This window comes from Pyrus communis, chromosome 13 (assembly GCF_963583255.1).
Source record: "Pyrus communis chromosome 13, drPyrComm1.1, whole genome shotgun sequence".
Lineage (NCBI taxonomy): Eukaryota > Viridiplantae > Streptophyta > Magnoliopsida > Rosales > Rosaceae > Pyrus > Pyrus communis.
Genome location: NC_084815.1, coordinates 17182147 through 17204891, shown reverse-complemented (window position 1 = coordinate 17204891; position 22745 = coordinate 17182147). Strand labels below are relative to the sequence as shown.

At 38.7% G+C, this 22745-nt stretch overlaps 2 protein-coding genes across 3 annotated transcripts; one reads left to right on the top strand and one right to left on the bottom strand.

The window, feature by feature from the left end:
• Positions 1-7196: 7196 nt before the first annotated feature.
• LOC137713982 (E3 ubiquitin-protein ligase SINAT5-like) lies at positions 7197-9607 on the top strand. The gene is made up of 3 exons (XM_068453342.1): positions 7197-7412; positions 8246-8632; positions 9281-9607. The coding sequence occupies exons 1-3, from the start codon at positions 7197-7199 to the stop codon at positions 9605-9607; spliced, it is 930 nt and encodes a 309-aa protein (XP_068309443.1).
• Positions 9608-12496: 2889 nt separating this feature from the next.
• Positions 12497-21016, bottom strand: LOC137713040 (uncharacterized protein At4g10930). Of its 2 annotated transcripts, XM_068452272.1 has the most exons (15): positions 20882-21016; positions 20619-20724; positions 20258-20343; positions 20058-20148; positions 19723-19772; positions 19403-19472; positions 18618-18727; positions 18451-18516; positions 17391-17926; positions 17136-17210; positions 16932-17010; positions 14888-16169; positions 14724-14798; positions 13139-14263; positions 12497-12968 (listed from the first exon to the last, which is right to left on the bottom strand). In XM_068452272.1, exons 2-15 carry the CDS (start codon positions 20688-20690, stop codon positions 12744-12746), a joined length of 3942 nt encoding a protein of 1313 aa, XP_068308373.1. In that variant the 5' UTR covers positions 20691-20724; positions 20882-21016; the 3' UTR covers positions 12497-12743. The 2 variants fall into 2 exon arrangements, with proteins under 2 accessions (XP_068308373.1, XP_068308374.1); XM_068452273.1 differs by lacking the exons at positions 20619-20724; positions 20882-21016 and having other exon boundaries at positions 17391-17894; positions 20258-20341.
• Between the last annotated feature and the right edge of the window lie 1729 nt (positions 21017-22745).

Here is a 22745-nt window from a genome sequence, read left to right as displayed (position 1 = left end):
AGGTTGTGCTACATCGCCCTTTATATGGACTTCATCAATACACTGCCAATGAGGGCCCCACAGGCTGGAGCCTATCAGAAACGCGTGCCCACTTGCACATGTTTTCCACTTGCCTGACGCAAAAAAAATTCAAAACATGGTTTTACGTCAGCATTGCGTCACATGGCCTAGGGGCTGGGCCAGTTGATATTTAACTAGCTACCCCATAGCCTAATGGACTTGGAGGGCTAGAGGTGTTTTTCGGGGTGGGGGAGGGGGGAGGAGGTTGGGGGGAAGTGAGGGGAATAAATCCACTATCCACTTAAAGAAGGGTGAAATGCTCTTATAGTCTTACAAAAAAAAAAAATATAAAATGACATAAATAAAAAATGTTACATCATGACTAGCTTAATGGCAGTACACAACATGAGGTTGTGTTGACCCTAAAAACTCCCAAGCCGACGTGGTGCGCAGGCCGAGTAATTAATAAGCTAACTACGTCGTTCGATTGCGTGCGAGGCATGCCAACTTTTCGACCGGGGAGTAAAATACGTTGATATAGCTTTGGGCGCGCTACTGACTTCTTGATCTTGCGATTGCGGCCAGAGAAGGAGCACGTCTCGGCTTTCAGGTTCTAGAGCTTGAAGACAAGGCTGCTAGTTCTGCGAAGTTCACAAATCGTAGGCACCAGGTTCGATCTCGGTAATTATATTCGTTAAAGTATAAGTACGCTAACTGGTACCAGACTGTACGGACACAAATACTCGAAAGAGATAAATGTCTTGATTGTAAATGTGGTTTGGCCCAAGCTCGGCCCAAGCGCAGGCAACCGGGGCAATTGTCCAGGGCCCAAAGTTGAAAGGGGCACCCAAAAATAAAATCCAAATAATTAGGTATAAATTTTTTTTTTTGTCCAAAGCCTAAAATAAAGGCTGGATGGGATAACTTGTCCAAGTTTTAGGGATTAAAAAACAATATACCATAAAGAGGATCTGGAAGGGACAAGTCATCCAGATTTTGGGCATGAAGGAGAGGCATAAGATTCAAGTTTTTCAGAGGGAGCTCCCTCTTTGCTTGGAGATTGTCACCCAACTGCCCAAGCCCAAGGTACTACGAAGAACACATACCCTTTTCAAATTTCAGCTTAATTTTTGTGTTCTGAGTCGGAAGTAGACTTCAAGTGAGGGGCATGTTTTTAAGGAATTTATTCCATTAACACGGATTTCATACAACTCCAGATGCACCACTCAAAGAGGTATAAAAAAAAAGACTCCACCTTCATCAATTTTAGTAAATTTTGTGACTGCCCTTTTGTTTGGTTGCTTATAAAATTTGAGGCGAAGAAGTGGAAAGTATTGATTTTTAGGTGTAGGGTAATGGCAACAGGAGCAAGTTAAAGGCTATAGTGATAGAGATGAAGAGAAATGGGGTGCTTTTCAGCCTTTCCAAGGGGGAAAAAAGCATTGGAAAGACAAATGGACCGGTGGCTAAATAACCTTCTTTGGCTCCAGCTACTAGTTCCACCATGGACATCATGAATGGAGACAGTGGTGGGAACAACAAGAAAGAAGAGAAATATGGACAAGGAAACAAAGGCAAAACTGGTTACCGGAGTTGCACCGCTGGTTCTTGCATGCTCTTCTCTTCAACAACTTGGTGGTTCACATGGTATTCAGTTGAGATTAATTTAGTGGGATATGTTATTTTATATGATTGGATGAATATGTGATTAGATTGGGATGTATTGGATGTGTTTAATGCATTCTGCGTATATGTGATTTTCCATCTGTTTTTAATCATAATTTGGTTGATGTGAAAAAAATTTTACACACACATGACAGAAATTGGAAGGCATTTTGCATGCTACTAGTGATGAATTTTTTACACATACATGTGATTATCCTCGCAAAATATTTATTTTGAACATATTTTTCTGTATTAAAAAAGGGCACATTTTAGGCTTTTGCACTAGGCACCAAAAAATTCAGCACCGGCTCGGGTTCGGCCGTCAGAATGTCGAACTCTAAAATGTACTTGCGAATATCCAATCATAAAATAAAATCCGGCTTTCAATGTGCCGAGCCTAATAACTTGGTAACATCTCACTTCGCCGAGAAGGCTGATGAGATGACCTTTACCAACAAGGACTTGGAAATCCTTGTTGATCGAGACTTGGATAAATAACCAGTCGGTCTCGAAGCAGTGTTGTCTATCCAAATTGAAGATGTTTTTCGATTGGCTGATTCTACGGCTCCAATGCTGTCTATCCAAATTGAAGATGTCATCGGTTGCCTTCACAGTATTGTATATCCAAATGGAAGATTAATTGGCGTGAAGAAAGAGGAAGAGGATAAAATCTCAAGGTTGTTAAGAAGCTTTGCGCAGGGCAATTTGTGTGTTGATTTGAAGGGGCTTTTTCCTTTACTGAACATCTTATATTTATAGAATTTGTAGTGCTCAGTCATTGAAATAGAGTATCCCAGTTCCACTTTAACTCTTAGCATTCAGATATTGTGATAAAAATCCTCTTGATAATATTCCTTAGCCTTAGCCAAAGTCAAGATTTCTTGGCTTAGTGTCGTGCTCTTCTCATCTTTGCAAAGCACCAATCTAATCCAAAGATTGGTTTTAAACTTTAAATGCTTGAATTGAAGTTTACGTGGATCTTTGTCATACAAACTCTTATGCACCAATGAAATTCCAGATTACATCATTATCTTGACTTCATCATTATCCCATGCATGCATGAAAACCATGCATCATGATTATTCTGATCAACCCTCATCTTAATGTACCAAGTTGCTCCAATCCGATAAGAAAGAATCCCAAGTCCATTTGAACTGTACTGTAACATCCCACATCGAGCAACGGAGAGGGGGTGATGTGCCTTATATGTACATGCTCACTTCCCTGTAGCACGAGGTCTTTTGGGATCTCACTAGCTTTGGGTTCCATCGGAACTCCGAAGTTAAGCGAGTTCAAGGGAGAGCATTCCTAGGATGGGTGACCCACTGGGAAGTTCTGCTCGCATGAGTTTCCAGAAACAAAGCCGTGAGGGCATAGTCGAGGCCCAAAACGGACAATATCGTGTTACAGCGAAGTCGAGCCCAGGATGTGGTGGAGCCCGGGTCGGGGATGTGATACTTTGGTATCAGAGCCACTCTGTCGTGTGGTGTAAGTGTGCTGACGAAGATGTCGGGCCTCTAAGAGGGGTTGGATTGTAACATCCCACATGGACCAACGGAGAGAGGGTGATGTGCCTTATATGTACATGCTCACCTCCCTATAACATGATGCCTTTTAGGAACTCACTGGCTTCGGGTTCCGTTAGAACTCCGAAGTTAAGCAAGTTTGGGTGAGAGCATTCCTAGGATGGATGACCCACTGGGAAGTTTTGCTCGCGTGAGTTTCCAGAAACAAAACCGTGAAGGCATGGTCGGGGCCTAAAACGGACAATATCGTGCTACGGCAGAGTCGAGCCCGGGTCGGGATGTGACATTACTATTTGTTTAGAGATATAATTCACATCTTATTATCCCGTATTAGAGAATATCAAGATAATTTGTTATTAAAAGATCATTATTATGATAACAAATCATAAAATATTCTTTCACAATAATAAAATTATCTTCACTTTTCCATCTGATGGTGTAGAGCTATGCTCACTAACGACCTTGACTGCATGGGCCGATGGTGTAATTTTGAATCCAAACAGGTTGCCAACAAGCTATGCGGATGAAAGCTTAATTAAGCAGTCAGGCAGGTAGGCTCTGGTAAGCGAACATGAAACCAAACTGGTAAGCAAACAGGAAACCAAACTAGACTTGACTTGAACTGGCGAACTTGACTTGACTTGCAATCTTAATTGGACTGGAAAATTGATTCCTATTTTGATTGGCTGACATTGAAACTACGGAAAGAAAACATTTGAGTGTTCCCCATCACTAGACAAACGAGATTTCCTTATGCCAATTGCAGCAAAGAACGGACGAAAACAACATTATCACTCGAGTGGTCACAAGTCCAAACACTCTAGTAATAGTCACAAAAAAACCTTCCAAACAGACCAACAACTTGTGTGGGCCCACAAAACAACATGTGGTCCAACAAAAAAACAGCAAAAAGTGACCCATCAAAAAAACAAATTCTTTTTTACTTCAGCAACTCTGGTTAACAAAATCGTTTTTTCTTTTTTCCCTATCTTTTTCCATTTTTTCTTTTTCCTGATCTTTTCCATTTTTTTTTTTAGGGGTTTTAATCACAAATGGTCCTTGAAATTGACCCACACCAGTAAGATGGTCCCTAAAATTAAAAATCGATCAATGTAGTTCCTGAAAATAGGTTTTGCAAATCAATGTGGTCATTCCATCACAATTTTGTCAAAAATTCTGTTATATGCTGATGTGGCACATAATAGGGTGAGGGTGTGAGCTAAGCCTATCAATGGACTAGCAATAATGGGATTCAAATTCACTGTTAGTGAAAATCAAACCTAAGATCTCTCGCTTACAAATGAAGAGAAATACTATTAGACTGTAGTACTAAGTGATAAATTTGACTAATTAGAGGATGCACACTTGCTCTTGTCAATGTGGGTGAAAATGTTATCTCTCACTCGATTTAAGGATCAAATAGACTTCAATGTTTTAAAATGACACGTTTACCTTTGCACTTGATATTCACATAAATAAAATCGGTCAAAATTAAAACTAAAAGTTCGATTAGGACTAAAATTGATAACTAATGAGTCAATTTCATATTGTATATTTTACCCTATTTTTAGTATGTTTTGGTAGTTCTTTTGGTAGAATTTTGATACTTTGATTTATATTTTCAATATAGGACATTCGACTTCCTCTGGAGCAAAACATAGACAAATGGACGAATTTTGGAGTAATTCTAGTTGGAGGACATTCATGAGTCAATTAGCTTGATCGTATCAAAATATCATATTTTTCTACCTAGCGATGATTTTCTAGCGATAAAATAAAGGAGCAGTGCGCGGTGTTGGAGTAGTGACGTTTTTGGCTTGAATTGTGTTTTTGGAGCCCAATATGACCTCAGATGGTTCGTGGCCTTCTGGAGATGTGTTCAGAACGTCCCGATCTTCAAATCAAGCTATCATGGGCCGGATTTGGAGGAAATTTGAGGCTAAAACGTGGCCGGACAGTTTCTGTGTAGATTCTCCTAGCTTAATTAGGATTCTATTTTTTAAGTTATTTTATTATTATTCTTAGTTTCCTAGTTGGAATAAAGGACCTAGTTTTTAGGGATTGTGCGATGGCATAGCAGGTTATATTGCTTTGCCATTCTTAGTGTGACATCCCACATCGCCTAGGGAAGTGATCCTTATATGTATATTCCCATCTCTACCTAGCACGAGGCCTTTTGGGAGCTCACTGGCTTCGGGTTCCGTGAGAACTTCGAAGTTAAGCGAGTAGCGCGCGAGAGCATTCCCAGGATGGGTGACCCATCGGGAGGTTCTCGCCTGAGTTCCCAAAAACAAAACCGTGAGGGTGTGTTAGGAGCCCAAAGCGGACAATATCGTGCTACGGAGGTGGAGTCGGGCCCGGGAAGTAGTCCCGCCTGGGCCGGGATGTGACAATTTGGTATCAGAGCCTAACCCTGGTAGCGTATGTGCCGACGAGGACGTCGGGCCCCTAAGGGGGGTGGATTGTGACATCCCACATCGCCTAGGGGAGTGATCCTTATATGTATATTCCCATCTCTACCTAGCACGAGGCCTTTTGGGAGCTCACTGGCTTCGGGTTCCGTGGGAACTTCGAAGTTAAGCGAGTAGCGCGTGAGAGCATTCCCAGGATGGGTGACCCATCGAGAGGTTCTCGTGTGAGTTCCCAAAAATAAAACCGTGAGGGTGTGTTGGGAGCCCAAAGCGGACAATATCGTGCTACGGTGGTGGAGTCGAGCCCGGGAAGTAGTCCCGCCCGGGCCGGGATGTGACACTTAGTTGTTGACTACGCTTTCTTTTGTGCAACTTTGGAGACAGAGAGTAATTGATAGGGTTCTTGGAGATTTTCTACCTTAAGGTGTTTTCATTCCTTTTATTCTTAATAATATTTTCTATGATTCAAATTATGAATATACATAACTAATTCATTTTGCTAGGGCGAAGCCTTGAGCCTTAGCATGAATATGTGATTTTTATTTAATTGCTTATGATTGATTGTGTGCGTACTTTGAATTATTAATCGCCATGATTAAAACTATCTAATTGTCTTAATGCCTGATCACCATTAGGATTTTTAGAAAAGTAATTTGATACAATTTTGGTTGGAAGGTTTACTGAAATTGACGCTAACTTCTTGTGATTAATAATTGTAATTTTACTTAAGATGAACACCACGTCTTAGGGGTTGCATGGTTTTTCAAAGGGTTTTCATAAAACTTAATGAGTCATTCATGTTCATATTTGATCTGAACGTCCGGACGGATTGCATGTTAGATATACGTTCTATGTTGGAGGTTCCAAATAGGATATATATTAGGAAAACCTAACATTCAAAGTGGCATGTGTAGATCATAAGTAATTGGTAAAAATGCATAGGATTGCTAGATGATGGTGAAACTCTAGTGCTTTTATACATTGGTAATTTTAAAAATTGTTTCTTTTTCTTCATCTTTAATATTGCATATTAGTTTCTTTTATTAATTAAATTCGTTTTATTACATTAGGTCATCAAAATCATCATCTCAACTTTCTGTTTTACAATAATTAATTGGAATTTGGTTTGCTTCAATTTATTTAATAATTTCTGTGGAGAACGACCTTGCGAGAACCGTTTATACTACAATATTCTTGTCATTCTTGCAAGTAATATAGGAGTTTTTAACTCGTTTGCATTTGTGGTAAAATCCCTATCAATAACATCGTTAACCAAAATTGATTTTGAAAACATATAAGGGAATCACACCTAAAATTACCTAGTTAGGAAGCAAATTTTGAAGAAGGTACAGATGGTCCTTAGTTTTCAGCATTAACTCCTTTTGGCATTTGGTAGAAGTGAACATTATATATTGGGGAGGACCGATGGAGACTACTCTGTCTCCTTCACCAAATGCTCCCAAGAAAGCTCTCTCTCTCTCTCTCTGCTCCTTCACTTTGCAGAAGGGACCAAAACAAGAGACAAGATAGACATCAAGGACTCGGTTTTTTAGTTTTTTTGGTTTGTTCAAAACCTGCATGAAATACTTTTACAATGGAGGAGGACAGTTTTGTTGATAGTTTGACAACATATGATGGGATCGATGAGGGAGAAGACACTTATCACTGCAGCCGACGCTCTTGCCACCGCCGCCGCCGTTTCTTGGCACCGGCCAAGTCCAACAACAGAGCATTGAGTCCAGCCACAACAGTTCGTGAGCTTCTTGAATGCCCTGTCTGCTCAAAGTCCATGTTCCCACCAATCCACCAGGTGTGTTTAGTTATATCATTTACCATAATGTGGTGACATTTATTTATTTATTTATTTATTTTTGGAAATTAGTCAAATATATTTAACACATTGAAGATTTTTAGCCTTTTTTTTTTCTTGGGATTTAGAAATCTAACCACTCAAGACTCCCTCAAGCGTATCTTCAGATGCTTGCTTGAGAGTAACACTCGAATCTTTCTAGCGCATATGGTTAAAATTCTGAATCTAAAACAAGTGGCTAGAAGCCTAGAAGTCTTTAAAGAGTCCAAAATGTGATTACTTTACAAAATTCCCCCTTTTTTTTTATTTTTTTTATTTTGTAGTTATTATGAGTGCTTTTGGTGACTATGATGAGTTTTGATTGGTTTAGGAAATGCAAATCTAGGATGAGGGTATTTCCTAATGCACTACAAAGACCAATTAATGAATTACTCAATCACTATAAAACCATCATTAAATACTACAAATACAATACAAAATGTGCACAATAAATTACTCGATGTGTCACTACAAAAGACTTTCAAAATGACACATTGATAGGTGTCATTAGAAATTAAGTTCTCTCAAATGTTTTGGATCTAAGTTATTTTCAAGTCCCTCCATTATTTTTAAAAGTCCCTCGTTCAAAACACGAGGTCAGATATTTCACAAAGACGGACCAGTAACAACTACTAATTGGTCTAGTACTGATATTCACCCCTACTTACCACTTGCATAGCCCAGCAGGTGTGAGGTTTTATCTTCAGTAGCTACTATACTTTCATTCAGATTGACTACTTACATTACGTGTGTTAGAACTTAAAATTAGTTGATCCCAAAAGTCTGTTCTGCAGTGCCCAAATGGTCACACTCTTTGCTCAATCTGCAAGCTGACGGTGAACCGGTGCCCGGCGTGTCGAGAAAAACTCGGAGACATTCGATGTCTGGCGTTGGAGAAGGTGGCAGAGTCACTAGAACTTCCATGCAAGTATTGTTCTTTAGGGTGCATGGAGATCTTCCCTTACTACATCAAACTCAGGCATGAGGCTCACTGCAACTACAGACCATACAGTTGCCCTTATCCTGGATCTGATGAGTGCTCAGAGGTTGGGGATGTTCCTTTTTTGGTTGACCATCTGAGAGAAGATCACAAGGTTGACTTACACGTTGGGCCTACGTTTAATCACCTCTATGTTAAGTCGAATCGCCTCGAAGTGGAGTGTGCAGCAAGGATGCTTATGGTAAGTGTTGTTTCGTTGTTTAAATTTTGATTTGTTGAAATTGAGAATGAATTTAGAGTAGTTTAGAGTAAATGATAATGAATGACTCGTTTGACACTGCTTTTAGATGTTTAGCATAAAGTCATAAGGATTATAAAAGCAATTTTTAGTGCATGCTTTATAGAGAAGTACTTCAAAAAGCACTTCCAAAAGTGCTTTGTCGTTTAGGATTGCTTTTGTAGAATTACTTCTACTAAAAATGCTGTTAGAAACATGTTGAAAGTTTCAATAAAAATCTGAGTACGAAGAAAAGCATTTGTGAGTGTTTTATTAAGAAGACATCTGACAAGTGCTTCTCCAGAAAGCAGTATATAACCCAAAATACTTTTAAAATTCCCTGCTAATGCAACCAGAAGCACTTTTAGTTGTCATAAAGTGCTAATGGCCATTCCAAAAACAATTGCAAATAGACCCTAAGAACTTTGTTCTACTTCTAATAAAAACACTTATGAGCATATACATTTCCAAGAAAAACCTCCCCAAACGAGCACGAAGCCTTTTTACCAAATGGGTTGGCCCCACTTCGTGGAGTCTATGGTAAATTGGTAACTAGAACGATGCGTTTGTTTTCCTAGATGCTCACCTTCCATGTTCTTCATGTTTTATTAGGTGTTTAACTGTTACAACAAGTACTTCTGTCTGCACTTTGAAGCCTTCCACCTCGGCATAGCTCCGGTCTACATTGCATTCCTTCGCTTCATGGGCGACGCAGCTGAGGCACGAAGCTTCAGCTACAGACTGGAGGTGGGCAGCAACGGCAGGAAACTAATATGGGAAGGAACCCCTCGGAGCATCCGTGACAGCCATCAGAAGGTCAGGAACAGCCATGACGGTCTCATAATCCAGCGTAACATGGCACTGTTTTTCTCGGGTGGAGACAGGAAGGAGCTCAAGCTTCGGATCTCTGGCCGGATTTGGAAGGACAACGGCAACTAGATGGAGGGGGTGCGCGCACCCAATCTATGCAGCTGGTGGCATCTGAAGCCCTTTGCTCTTATGCTCAATGCTCACTTGTCCGTCTGTTTGTGTCAAATTTTGGCGTCGTTTCGTTTTCTTATCTTGAAGCTCGTTGGCAAATTTTGGTGTTGTTTTGTAGTAAAAACCAGAGTCCAGGACGGTGTTTTATGAAGGCACATGGAGTTTTTCTATACAAGGTTCCTTTTTATTCTTGGGTGATTTTATATAAAATCAAGGGTATGCTATCCACCCATTCTTTTTTGTTTTTTACATACTTTTATTAATTTCTGTTCGTTGATCTTCTTCAATTCATCCGATCCGACGGCCGAAAACTAAAAAGATGTGAGAGAAGTAAAAAGGAATGTGCGGATATCACGTACCAAAATCAAGTTATGATATTGACAATTTGTCAGTCAAATTTATTTCAATTATAAATAGGTTAATGAGATTTTTCTTTTTTTTTTGTTCAATGGTAAATCCATTACCAACGAAGAAAGATTAAAGTAAAGAAGGCCGAAATACAAAAATAAGCACAAGACATTGGGTTGGAGTGGACCCTCCATATAAACAAAAGTAAGACCCCAAAGACATTGGAACCCACAACAGAAAAAACTAAAACACACAAAAACCGTATCAACTTCTGCAGCCTTCCTGCTATCGCCGCCGCCAGAAACCCGAGCATCAAATAAGAGATCGAAGCCTCAACAGTAGATCTGGAGAGGATGGTGTTGTAGCATCCAACAGGAGCCAGCAACCAGCGTCATCCTCAATCGATCAAAGGATGAGTCAAACATGACCCTTGAACTAAACCCACCACCGCATATGTGAAATGCACAAATGTGGTAAAGTCGGAGAACGGCACCAGCAGTAAACGGATACAAGAAGGCATCAAAGGCAGTAGTCCCAAAAGTAAAAACAGCCGATAAAATCTTAATCCACATCAAATAGAAGCAGCCCAAAACTTCAAGACCTGATGTTTGGTTAAGGGAAAAGGAAGATGGTAGGGAAGAAAATGATTGAAATGGACGAGTCTGCAGGTTGGTGGTGGAAATATGGCGGGTCTGGGTTGAGGGAAAGTGGCTGCAAGATGGGGACTAGGATGAGAGAGGAACGCAGAAAGTTAAAGGAAAAATCCCCGGTCGTCGACTCTCAAAACGGTGATCGGAGGGAAAAACTGTTGAAGGGGGTGGAGAAGACGGAAGAGAGGGTGAGAAATTGAAGCTAGCTGGTACAACTCTCTCACAAACGGAGAGAAAAACCCCCACAGACAGAGGGAACTCGAGCTCATTAAAACACCTCAATTAAATAAAAATTACAATTCATGCCATTGTCATTTAAAACACCCAACCGCTCCAACTCCCTCATTGTAAACCGCGCAAAACACTCTCAGACTTCAACCTCCCTCGCTTTGCAGCCATAAAACGCTCTCAGATTTCAACCTCCATCGCCTCCCACACCTTTAACCTCCATTTTTTGGCCTCACAACACCTGTCTTGTTAACTTTGTGCTACTCAAAACGATTTCATACTTTAGCCCTGATTCCGACAAATGATTTGCACTTGCGCCTGAGAAATCACAATCAAGTTTTTTTTTTCTTCCTATTTCCTTCTTGTTCTTCAATTCTTATGTTTTAGGTTATTTGAGTTTTGTTTTTGAGAAATTTGCTGTAATTTTGCACACTACACTTTTTTGGTTTTGAATTTAAGCTTGTTTGGATGTTAAAATTGGTTTGGGTATATCACAGATTTAATCTGTTTGGATATATGTGTTGGCTCTATGTATGTTTATTCATGGTGGCTATGTCGTTTAGTCTAATCCCCACCCATCGTGCTATTTTTCTTAGGTTATGTACTCCATTTCAAATTCTAAGTTTTGTGGATTCAGATATTGCAACGCAGTTTTCCTGTTCTACGATTGTACATTGATATTCAAAATGTTTTGTGAATTCAGACACTGTATTGCAGTGTCTGTTTCCTATTTTGTGATTGTACATTGATATTCAAAAGAGCATGTGACAGCCACCAATTGCAACGCAGTGTCTGTATTTCTTGTTCTGTGGATTCAGACACTTCGTTATAGTGTTTGTCTCATGTTATGTGCTTGTGCATTGATATTCAAATAGTTTTCGTGGATTCAAACACTACGTTGCAGCGTTTGTTTCTTGTTTTGCAATTGTACTTTGATATTCAAAAGTTTGTGATTCCAACATTGTTTGTTTCCTGTTATGTAGATTCAGACATTGCAACGCAGTGTCTGTTTCATATTCTGTGATTGTGCATTAATATTCAAATAGTTTATGTGGATTCAGACACTGTGTTGCAATGTTTATTTCATGTTCTGTGATTGTACTTTGATATTCGAAAGTTTATGTGATTCCGACACTGCGTTGTAGTGTTTGTTTCATGTTCTATGAATTCAAACATTTTGTTGCAGTGAGTGAGAGAGAGAGAGAGAGAGAGAGAGAGAGAGAAGAGACAGTGAAGAGGAGATAGTTAAGGGTTGGTTGGACATAACATGTGTTAAAATATAAATAGAGATAAGTAAATATGGATAGAAAAGTCAAATTCTTAGTATTTATAATCACTTAAAGCTTATATGACATTCATCATTGATCTAGGCCTAATTAATAAAAATATATCATTGATTAAGTTTAAAACAAAAATATGTCATATATATATATATTTAAATAGTAAAGTTTTTATTAATTTTTGGCTAAATTATCTTTTATTCTTTTATACAACGATATTTTATTTAACAGGTTGAGAATTTAGACTAAGTCACACAATGAACCAACAATGATAATAAGCCCCCAACCAAGCAAGTCAAACTGAGAACTCCTACTCACAAGTGGAGAGGGCCGTGATACCATTTTTAACTACATGATTCTTATTTGCTTCAAGAGTCATTTAATAAGTGATGAAATTCTTGTATATGGTCGAAAAGCTCACGCAGGAAAACACACCTGAATATATCATAAGCGCCCGGACACAAGTTCCTTCCTCAACTTATCCAATGTTTGGGGTTCGGGGTGCTTATATAAGGTCTCTCGAAACTATTTACAGATCAGTGGAGGTTCTGAATAAGTGAATAATTTGAGAGCTGAAAATGACTGTCGTTACAGAGGATCAGCTTCTTCCTTGTGTCGGGTTGTCTCGACATACTGCTCGGCGAGTTTCTTCACCTTCTCACCTTCCTTGATCAGGAAATTTGCATTCTTGGATTTAGAATGGTATTTCATAACCTTATCAGTTGTTTTCGCCACAGCCCACTTATACTGTTCAGCCGTAATAACGCCACTCTTGCATAGTGGTCTGATGTGCTCCTTAATGTAGGCTTCCACCTGTGAAGGATTGGAAACAAGTCAGCCAAAATGACGTATTGGAGAAGAAACTCTCCTAATTCAATTACGTTAAGTTCATGAACAGAAAAATCCTTTCATGCGGATTTACAGAACGAAAGGAGCAATCTAAAGGTAAGTAAAAGTTTTAGGGAAAAGTGGCTGGGAAAAACCTTCTTAGACACAGTACTGTTGCTATTAGACTGATCGTTGCACTCCGTACTCGATTTCTTCTTAGTTTTAACATTTCCACCTGGTTGTGGATGGTTCACTGAATCTTCTCCAGCAGAGGAGTTGCAACCAACGCTGGCAACAAGCATATTTTGCGCATTGTTCTCCTTACCCAATTCATTTGTTTTTACTGCTTGGTTTGGCTTTGGCTTTGGCACACAATCTTCATTCTCTTCAGAATCTTTATCTTTAACCAAAGCTTCGTCAATCAATCCAGATAGCTTTTCTGATGCTTCTGGAAAACTTTTTATCAGTGGTTCTTTATCGGGTCCATATAATTCTTCACATTCTGCAACAGTGAGCTCTTCACCTTCTTTGCCGAATAAGGATTCCAAGGGAACGCTAGTCTCATCAGTGCCACCCTCCGTGATGGAGTTTTTCAAACCTGAACAAGAATGATTCTCGAGCATGCTGGAAGAATCTTTTCGTACTTCAACCATTGTCTCAGGCTTCACAAGATCTAGATTATGATTAGATCTTTCAGGCTGAAGTGTAGAGAACACCAATTTCAATTTCGGTGCCCCTTCGTCTGGTTGTGGATTAGTTACTTTTGCAGCAGCGGCACCAATGTAGTCTTCATCTTCCAAATTATACTCAAAATCACCATATATGTCCAGATCAGGCTGAAAATCCATTTCAAAGACATTATGAGGCCCTTCCTCTCTGATATCTGCTGCGGGGCCATCTTCTTCAGCAGGAACTTCCATATCAGGATGTGGACTATTTGGAGGAGAATCGGACAGAAGACCAGCATTTCTCAGTGCTGCTTCAATTACACGATCGGTTGAAAGTTCATTGGCAGCTTGTTCTGCTCTATCAGTGGGGACTGAAGATGGGGATGACCCATGTACTGGGGCTGCACCCGCACTAGATTTCCTATTTTCTGAACGACGCAATATCTCCTGGGAACATAGATTCGTATACACTAGCTTGCTGCTTGACCTATCAGCAACCCCCTTTTCTATATTAATTGCATCTGCAACAGCTAACTCCGTATCCGCAGTTCTCCGGATCACCGACAGATTTGCTTTCTTCAAGAAGTGCTCAGTCAGACGATACAGCTGTGTCTGCAAGGCAGATGATTAACAAGTCCAAACCACCAATTAGCCTCCATTTTCATGAAATTAAACAAATAAATGAGGCTAAAAAGATTTTTTTTAATTCGTACTAACATATCCTAAGAAACTCATGTTAATGCTCTCATCGGAGTGGTGGTTTGATTGAAATGGTGGTGGAAGCAGTTGTATGCCTAGCATATGTTTGCTTAATGAATCATTCCTCATGCAAGCTTATTCAAAATTAGGCGGCGAGGTTCATTTCTACCATTTCCTCATAAGAAAGTCAAAAATTTTCCCCCTCTGTAATTTCCATTCAAAGACCAACAGAAGGCAGAACACCCTTTTCATGTTCCCAACCTTTTATTATAAAATAGAACTTAAAAGAGTAACCTAACAAGAGATTTAATTATATCAATATCTAACACGCACCAATCTTGGTTAATAGAAGCATACACAAAGAAGTTCTTACCTGCCTCACTGATAAGGGGATCTTATTATGACGACTGGATGCCAAAACTGGTCTCATGTCTATCGGCAATTGAGCCTGCTCAAAACAATCACAAAATTATATTATATAATCTGCAGAGCCAAACAGCATAAACGAATGGTTTTAAAAGTAAAGCTGTTACATACTAGCAAAGGGTAATTTGCTTTGAGCGTGTTATCTTCCTGTTTTTCATTTGTCGTGTTCGTGCCAGCACCACTTTTCCTGGCAAGAATCTCTAGTGCCCATTTTCTTTTGTCAGTTTTTACATCTCCAGTTTTATCAACCACTTCACTCGTGGTTTTGGATTTGGAAGCACCAGATGAAGAAACCAAGGACCCTTCCAAGCGCTTGTCTTGATGTACTTTGTTAGGTGCAGCACCATTCTCTGAGCTCGGAACGTTATTCTTATTCCCATATTTCTCCAATGAAGGAACCCTGCCTTTTGATGAAACCTTATTCGTTTCTGTGGAATTTGATGTAGAAACATTAAGAGATGACTTGGAACAATTTTCCTTCAAGGTAAGCTGTTTACTATTCTGCTCTGAATTACCACCAGTTTTAAGAGCTAAGAGAGGCTTAATATCATCTTTTCTTGGGAGTACAGATATATCTGCTAAATACAACCTGGAAAGAATTGGATTTGTGGACTGCTTATCGGACTCCTGCTCTGTATCTGCACGCTCTGACCTCTCTTTCAGAAGGTTAAGGACTGACTTCAAAGTCTCAATCTTTTCAGGCTCTGTAGTTCCTATGCAGCGGTGCTTCCAAAATTCAATTTGCCAGTCCCGGTCCCATGCATGTTTTCTTCTTCCATTTGATGTCCCATAAATCTTCTTTGTTAGATTCTCACGTACTTTTCCCTTCTGCAACATTGCCTTCCTTGCCTTCAGTGCCAAATCTGGTACCTTCTTAACAGGTTCAGTTTGAGGTCCTGCTACAGCAGTCCTGAAGGCATGAAGAAGCTTTGGATTGAAAAGGTTTTCGCCAATACCTTTTGAAGAAATTTTACCAACAGCTTCTCTTATTTCTTTTCTCAGTGTCTGAACTGTCACAGACGAGTCCTTGTCCTCAGCGGCTCTCCTCATGATCTTTTTAACTCTCAAACCAGGCACAGTTTCTTGTTCTTGTGATAATTTATCTGCAGGATTAGAGCTTGCAAGGCCCTTAGAAGATTTACGCTTCGTAGTTCGAACAATGCTCATTATATCGGAAGTGGTGTTCCCCTCAACAGGAGGAGATGATAACGTACTATCTTTAGGAGCTACAGTCAGCATAGAACAGTTTTGAGAGTCATCTGGAACAGATTCTTTGGCTTGGTCATTGGAAGCTGTGGGTTGTGTTTTCTCATCCTTTCTGAGTTTCTTAACAGAAACTTTGGTCTCAATCTCAGGGTCAGTATCTCCACCATAATCAATATGGACGTCATCACTATTATTTCAAAAAGTCAAGGTAAAATAAAGTCAGAACCCTTGTTCTACTTGCTACGAAGCATCTAAAGCAAGCAAATCGACATTTGAAATACAATTTTTTCAAGAAAATGACAATAAAAATGGAAGGCTAAGATACAAGTGTGAGGATAGTGAAACCACTTAAATTAACCTGCATTTTTGTTCAACCAGTTGAATTGACTTCTGCCAACATTTTCTTAATGCTTTTTGATATTTTGGTGATGAGTTTGTATTGCATCAAAGGGAAATAAAAGAGAGCTTATAAGGAAATCTATAAAGAGGAAGCAGAAATTGAAAATTTGTGTTGCATGCATGTATTTTTAATGTGAATAAGTTATAAGACAATAATCGCACAAAAACATGCTGGTTTGGTTTAATCTACAAACTACCATAATACAATGGAATTAGAAATATAGTTACCACCTTACTGGAAACCAAAAGACAAGAAAAAGAGATAAGCCCTATGAACCCAAAATCTAATACACGAGAAACATGCCATCTGAATGAATCAAGGTCTACTATGGATAATGGAAACACAAAACATCCAACATAATGTAAGAAACTTCGGTGACATGCAGAGTTGAGGGTAGTAGAAAAAAATACATCCAACATAATTTAGGAATACTATATCGACAATTACACAACTGATGGTGACATAATATGAAAGAGGATAGCAGTAACAAAACCTGAGGTTACATAGCTAGCACTAATTGCTGAAAACCATATAAGAATGACAAGTGACCTGCAATCAATTCGCTTTCTCTTTCCACCAGCAGTCGATCCAGGGGAATCCAAATTAGTATCTGGTACAATCTCGTCAGCTGAAAACATTTCCATAATTAAGCAAAGCGCATGAGTGACTGGTGAATAAACAATTTAATTTTTGAGATCTGTTTGGTTCCGCTCCCAAGAAAAATTAAACACAGTAAATAATGCCTCAATATACCTATTGGTGAATATCCTTCCCAGGGATCATGCTGTTTCACATCCTCAATCACTTCTTTTGGTATGAGAGTGTCAGCTAGAAACATTTCAACAATAAATAAATGGTACATGAGTTACTGTTGTAAATCACCAGACAAAAATGTATGAAGACCCATAAACAAGAAACATTTCAACAATAAGCATATGAAAACTTCAGTTATATACTATCCTAACATGAAATAGAGGAGGGTCAAAAATGGAAAAATATGTAAATTACCAGACAAAAATGTGCCCACAGATAACCCAAGATGAAGACCCATATTGGAGTCACTGTCAGACTGTTTGTTATCACTCTGTGATTCATCAAAGGACTTTCCGGAAGGATTCGTGATGCCATCAAAACTACTAGGCTTTTGTGCTAAAGAATTTGAAGGTAAACTGGAGGTATCATTGGAAATGGACGGTTTTAGTTGCTGAGCTACAATAAATGGTTGGTTAATAGTTCTTTCCGGGGAAAGTTTTCTCAATTTGTGGCTATTGTCAGAAGACGATACCAATTCTTTAGTTTCCAGGTCCTTTCCAACTTCACCAGTTGGCAAAACACTCTCACTTGGTCCTCCAAACCAATGATTTTCACCAACCATTGAGACCACAACAGCCGTCTCACCACTATCAGCAACAGATACAGATACCTTTCTAGAAAGATTATCCTCAGCTACAGGTTTACCATTAGCATTTTCTGGACCATACTGTCTGTTAGACCTCTGTACTGAATCTGCATCTGATTTTTTTGTCATTTCATCAGCTACACATCTACAGAATGAAAGGAAAAAAAAAAAAAACCATAATAAAAAAAAAAATCAGTATGACAAGATATATGAAAAGAGGAGACCTAGGAATTTTAGGAAAAAAGAGAAATTTGTAATCCATTATGCCTGAATCTTGAGTACATAAATAAAGATAACCAAAGCTCACTAATCAGTCCAACCCTAGAGGGATTGTTACTTGGCAGCAATTGTGAACATAAATGGTTCTCTTTGTCCCGGAGTCACAAATGAGATGGTATCATTACCTGATTTGAATGCTTAATCTAATTGGTTGACAACTCAAGATAGGGATCTCCACAACAAAAACAAAACTCCCATAGAAAGGACCCACAACCTAATTATCTCCATTAACATTGATTTTAATTATCACCAATGCTTGGCACATGCATGACAAGTTGTTATTGATAATTTAATGAAACTGAAGCTATAAGGAAAAGCCACGGACTAGACTTGGCAAAGGAGCAACAGTGCAACACTAATGAACAAAGGAATGATCTCCATGTAACTTACCTGGGGCATAACCATGTACTCTCAGATGTGCCCTCCGGATCAAATCCCACACAGAAAGCATGGTACCTGTGTCAAGTCAAGTCAAAAAGCAATTAGAAAACAACATTTTTACAAAATCATTTATCTGTTTGGAAAGACTTAATGTATCACATTGCTTGATTCTTTACCATAAGTCACATGAATCACAAGCAATTGATGTGTCGAGATTGGAATCTCCCTCAATAGCCACTGATCCACTTCGAATTTTGCAGCCATCTCCATCCAAGCAGGAAATTGCCTAGAAAATGATAAAGTAACAAAAGAATGTGATTTCATCTGATCAAATGTTGAAAAGTAAACTTGAAGACAAAATAGCCTTGGGAAGAAAAGGAAACAATGGGGGTTTCTGAATCGGATCTAAATGGGAATGACTTGAAAAGTCTTTTTCAACACCTAGCATTAGCCTTACTTTTAACCATTACTTTAGTTTAGAGCCACATTAACCTCCAAACTCGTCTTTTTTGCTTTTGTTATTTGATTATTTTTCATGGAGCACATAACACTCGTGCATAAGAAAGCATATATCCTGTATAAAGTACTAATTCAATTCCTCTCGGATGCATCTTGGTGTAATGGGAACAGCTACATATTTCCCTAATGATGCTTATAAGCACAACACCACATCTCTGTTGTAAGACCAAAGCACTGGGTCTTCAAAAGATATTGATGCATGGCACGTAAGAAACCCGGGGAACGAACTAAAATTCATAACTCATGGGTCCTGACTCAAGGGATTCAAATGTAGAATCGTTTAAGGAAAACAAATTTAGAACAAAAAACCACAATTGTAATATGTACAATCTTCTTGGAAACACTGGTGTGAGTGGTCACTAAGTTTAATTAAAAAAACCTTTGAAAGAAATTATGAGGATTGCAAGAATATTTTAAAAAGAATACATGCAAGGATAATTACATTTTCATCAATGTAGTACGATGGAAATGAGAGTGTGTTATTCTTCCCTTCAATACTCCAGTCATCATCACTGCACAGATGAATATTGAAAAATTAGTCTCTGTTGAAACTTGTTCACAAAACAAATGTCTTGATTGTGAATTCTATAACACAATCCTTGAATTCAAATTTCATATGAACACTACATATGAGTAGTAAGCCAAAGAAAACCATGTGTAAGAGACTAAGCCACATAAAAATGTGAACAAATCCTCACCAGTATACTTAAACACATTATCCTTAATTACCAAAATATGTATTATCCTTAATTACCAAAGTACCTATAAGTTGAGTCCTCGTCCACTTTGCTGCTCCCAATCGTATCATATACCTTCACATTGAATCAAACTCATATGCTTTAGCACCACTTTGAAACAGCATCAACTCACTAATTCAAGAAAACTTCAAAACAAAATTTCCATTGCAACAAAAGGAACACTATCGAAAACAGAGAGTTTAGAAATCAAAGTAACAACTGTGCTTTGAAGAAGTTGTACATTAATATAATTCTATTATCCATATCACGCATAAGTTCATAACGGAAATAATACTAAAACGATACAACGAGGATGAGAACAAAGAAAAAAGAAAATAACTTTTTATTTGCACCACTCACTGGAAGACATGTGATCATTTGGAATTCATTCTGGCAAAGCGGGCAGAGGTTTGTAATGGTAGCCCAATTGTCAATGCATGCGAAACAGAACCTGGAAAACCACAAGATGAACCCATGTCATTAAAAAAAATTCTTATCTCTCTCTCTCTCTCTCTCACACACACACACACACATACAAAGCCACAGTCTAAAACATATACCAGTGCTGGCAGCAATCAAGAACACCCCTGTCGATAATAGCATTCATGCATATCCCACATGTTTCACCCTCGAAATTAGGATTGTCCTGCACATTATGACAGTAAAATAAAAAAGTTAATCTCTTACACATACGAAACCAAGCAGCTACACTTAACTTGCGTATCTAAACACACGAACAAGCAGGTCACGATTAACACTAAATGAAAACGGTTCAACCATACACCGCAGCTCTTCAAATTTCAGTAATTGAATTTCCAAAAATGATCATTTCAATCTTAACAAAATGAATAAAGTTTCAATTGCATGAAAACTACTTGCAACAGCTCAATAAAAAATTAAAAAATTGAACTTGAAGCTTACATTGTGATAATTCTCATCAACTCCAAAAGCTTCTTCCTCTTGTATGCCACTTGTAACTAAATCCACCTCCATTGTATAACCAAAGAACTCGCAGCTTAATTAAAACCTAATTAAACAAACAATTACGAAAAATTAGAAGAAATAAAAATCGGATTTTGTATAATTTGGAGATCAGCTGCTTGACTATGAAAATAACTAGAATCGCAGAGGTCAAAATTGGAAAGGAGGAAATCAAATGGAAGCGACGAGAGCGGAGAGGTTACCGGTGAACGAGAGAGACCGCCATGTCTGTGTATTTTTGGGAGGAGAGAGCGATGGGGGGATGATCGACGCCAGGGTGTTGGAAACTCGGAAACTTGGAAGTTGGAAGCGTTTGTTACCGCTTACCACCCAACGAGATGACAAGGCCCAAAAGAAATTAACGTCTGTAAGCCCAATCAAATGCTATGACATCATTTTCTGGGATCAAAATATCTCCATCATTAACCCCTGAGGCCCACATGATTCAACGGCCCAACTGTCACGTAAAAGTCTTTTCTTTTGAGAGGAGGAAAAATTAAGGAGAGTGGAATGCTAGGGTATGAGAGATTTTTTTTCATGTACTCAGAACGAACACAAATCAGAGAATACAAATCAGTACATGATGTGTCATAACATAATCGTTTTTTCACTTGTATAGTGTCATAACATAAGCGCTTTGTCACTTGTATTATAACACATGGCATGTCGACTTGTGTTTCGAGTACACTGGAAAACCTCTCCTTAAGTACTAACGTTCGGACTATGAGTCATGTTCGCCTACAGATTGCACACACAAAAACTCTCTCACCACTTGCATCATGCCCTCTACCTAGCTCCATCCTCCCTGTTGCACTAACTTTGTCAGTATGGTCACATATCACCAATTGGTCTGGTCAAAGAAATAAACTAAGAGTTATATTCCTACAATAGGAAATTTAATTTAGTTCAAAGAGGTGTGAGAGGTTTGATGACTTGTGTGTGTTAGGGCCCAATAATTTTAAACACAGGCTCAGTCACATTTCGAAGCCCAAAAGTTGGCACGAATTTCTTCTGAAAAAAAATTGAAGAACCATAGCATTTCGTGATTCATTGGTAAATCTACTTTGATTCTCTATCAACCAATAATGTAAACCATTAACAAGGTTAAAACCATTTGCAAGTCGGCATGCCACTTTGCTTTTCCTTGCTCTTTTTGAGACTCATTTTCCATGGTTTAGCAGTCACCTATCTCTTCTTAACGACTATATTTTTACACTAAAAAGTCAATCCTGATACTATTCACTTTACCTTTTATTTTGTTGTTATCATTAAAACTCAAAGTTTTCAAGCCATTTTCATTAGTTTTCCTTTTCTTTTATTCGACCACGTCCTTTTTTTGTATTTCACTAGTGAGCATACTATTTTGCTTCCCTTATTTTCTTGAGTATCAGTTTGTGCAATCGAATGGTAAAGGAAACAAAAGTTATTATTTTTTGAGCAAATGAAAATAAAGGTTATGATGAGGAGGAGGCCAACGATACTTTCTTACTAGTCGACACCTTTTTATGCCAACGTTTTCAATCCAATCTCGCTGCATGCTAAATAAAGAATCATCTTCAAATATTCTTGACTTGGTCAAATACTTTTTATTCTCGGACGCCAAACACATTAAGCTATTATTGCCCCCATTTCCCCCCTCTCCCCCCCCCCCCCCACCCCTCAACAAAGCATAATCACTTCGCCAATTTTGGCTTTTAACCCAAACAGTTCATCTAAATGGAATTGTTTCACATCGGCTTTATCTCCAATAACCATATTGATTGACATGGTGTTTGCATCGGAGGTTGTGTTTTGGCCCTGTTCGTCATTGGAACATTGCTCTGATGAATCATCTTTTGAGTTAAACTTCGAAGATGTTCTTCTAAGCCAACCAAATTTTCTATCTCAGCCAAACGAACAAGTGACCTAACTTCTTCTTCAGCCAAATAAATAATCTTCCTTGGCCGAGGCTTGATTAGAGTCGGAGTGAGAATTCCCCCCTGGCATAACCATTCTTTAAAAGGAATTTTAACGAAAAGCCCACGGTACTGTTCACTTTAACGAAAAATCATATTTTTACACTAAAAA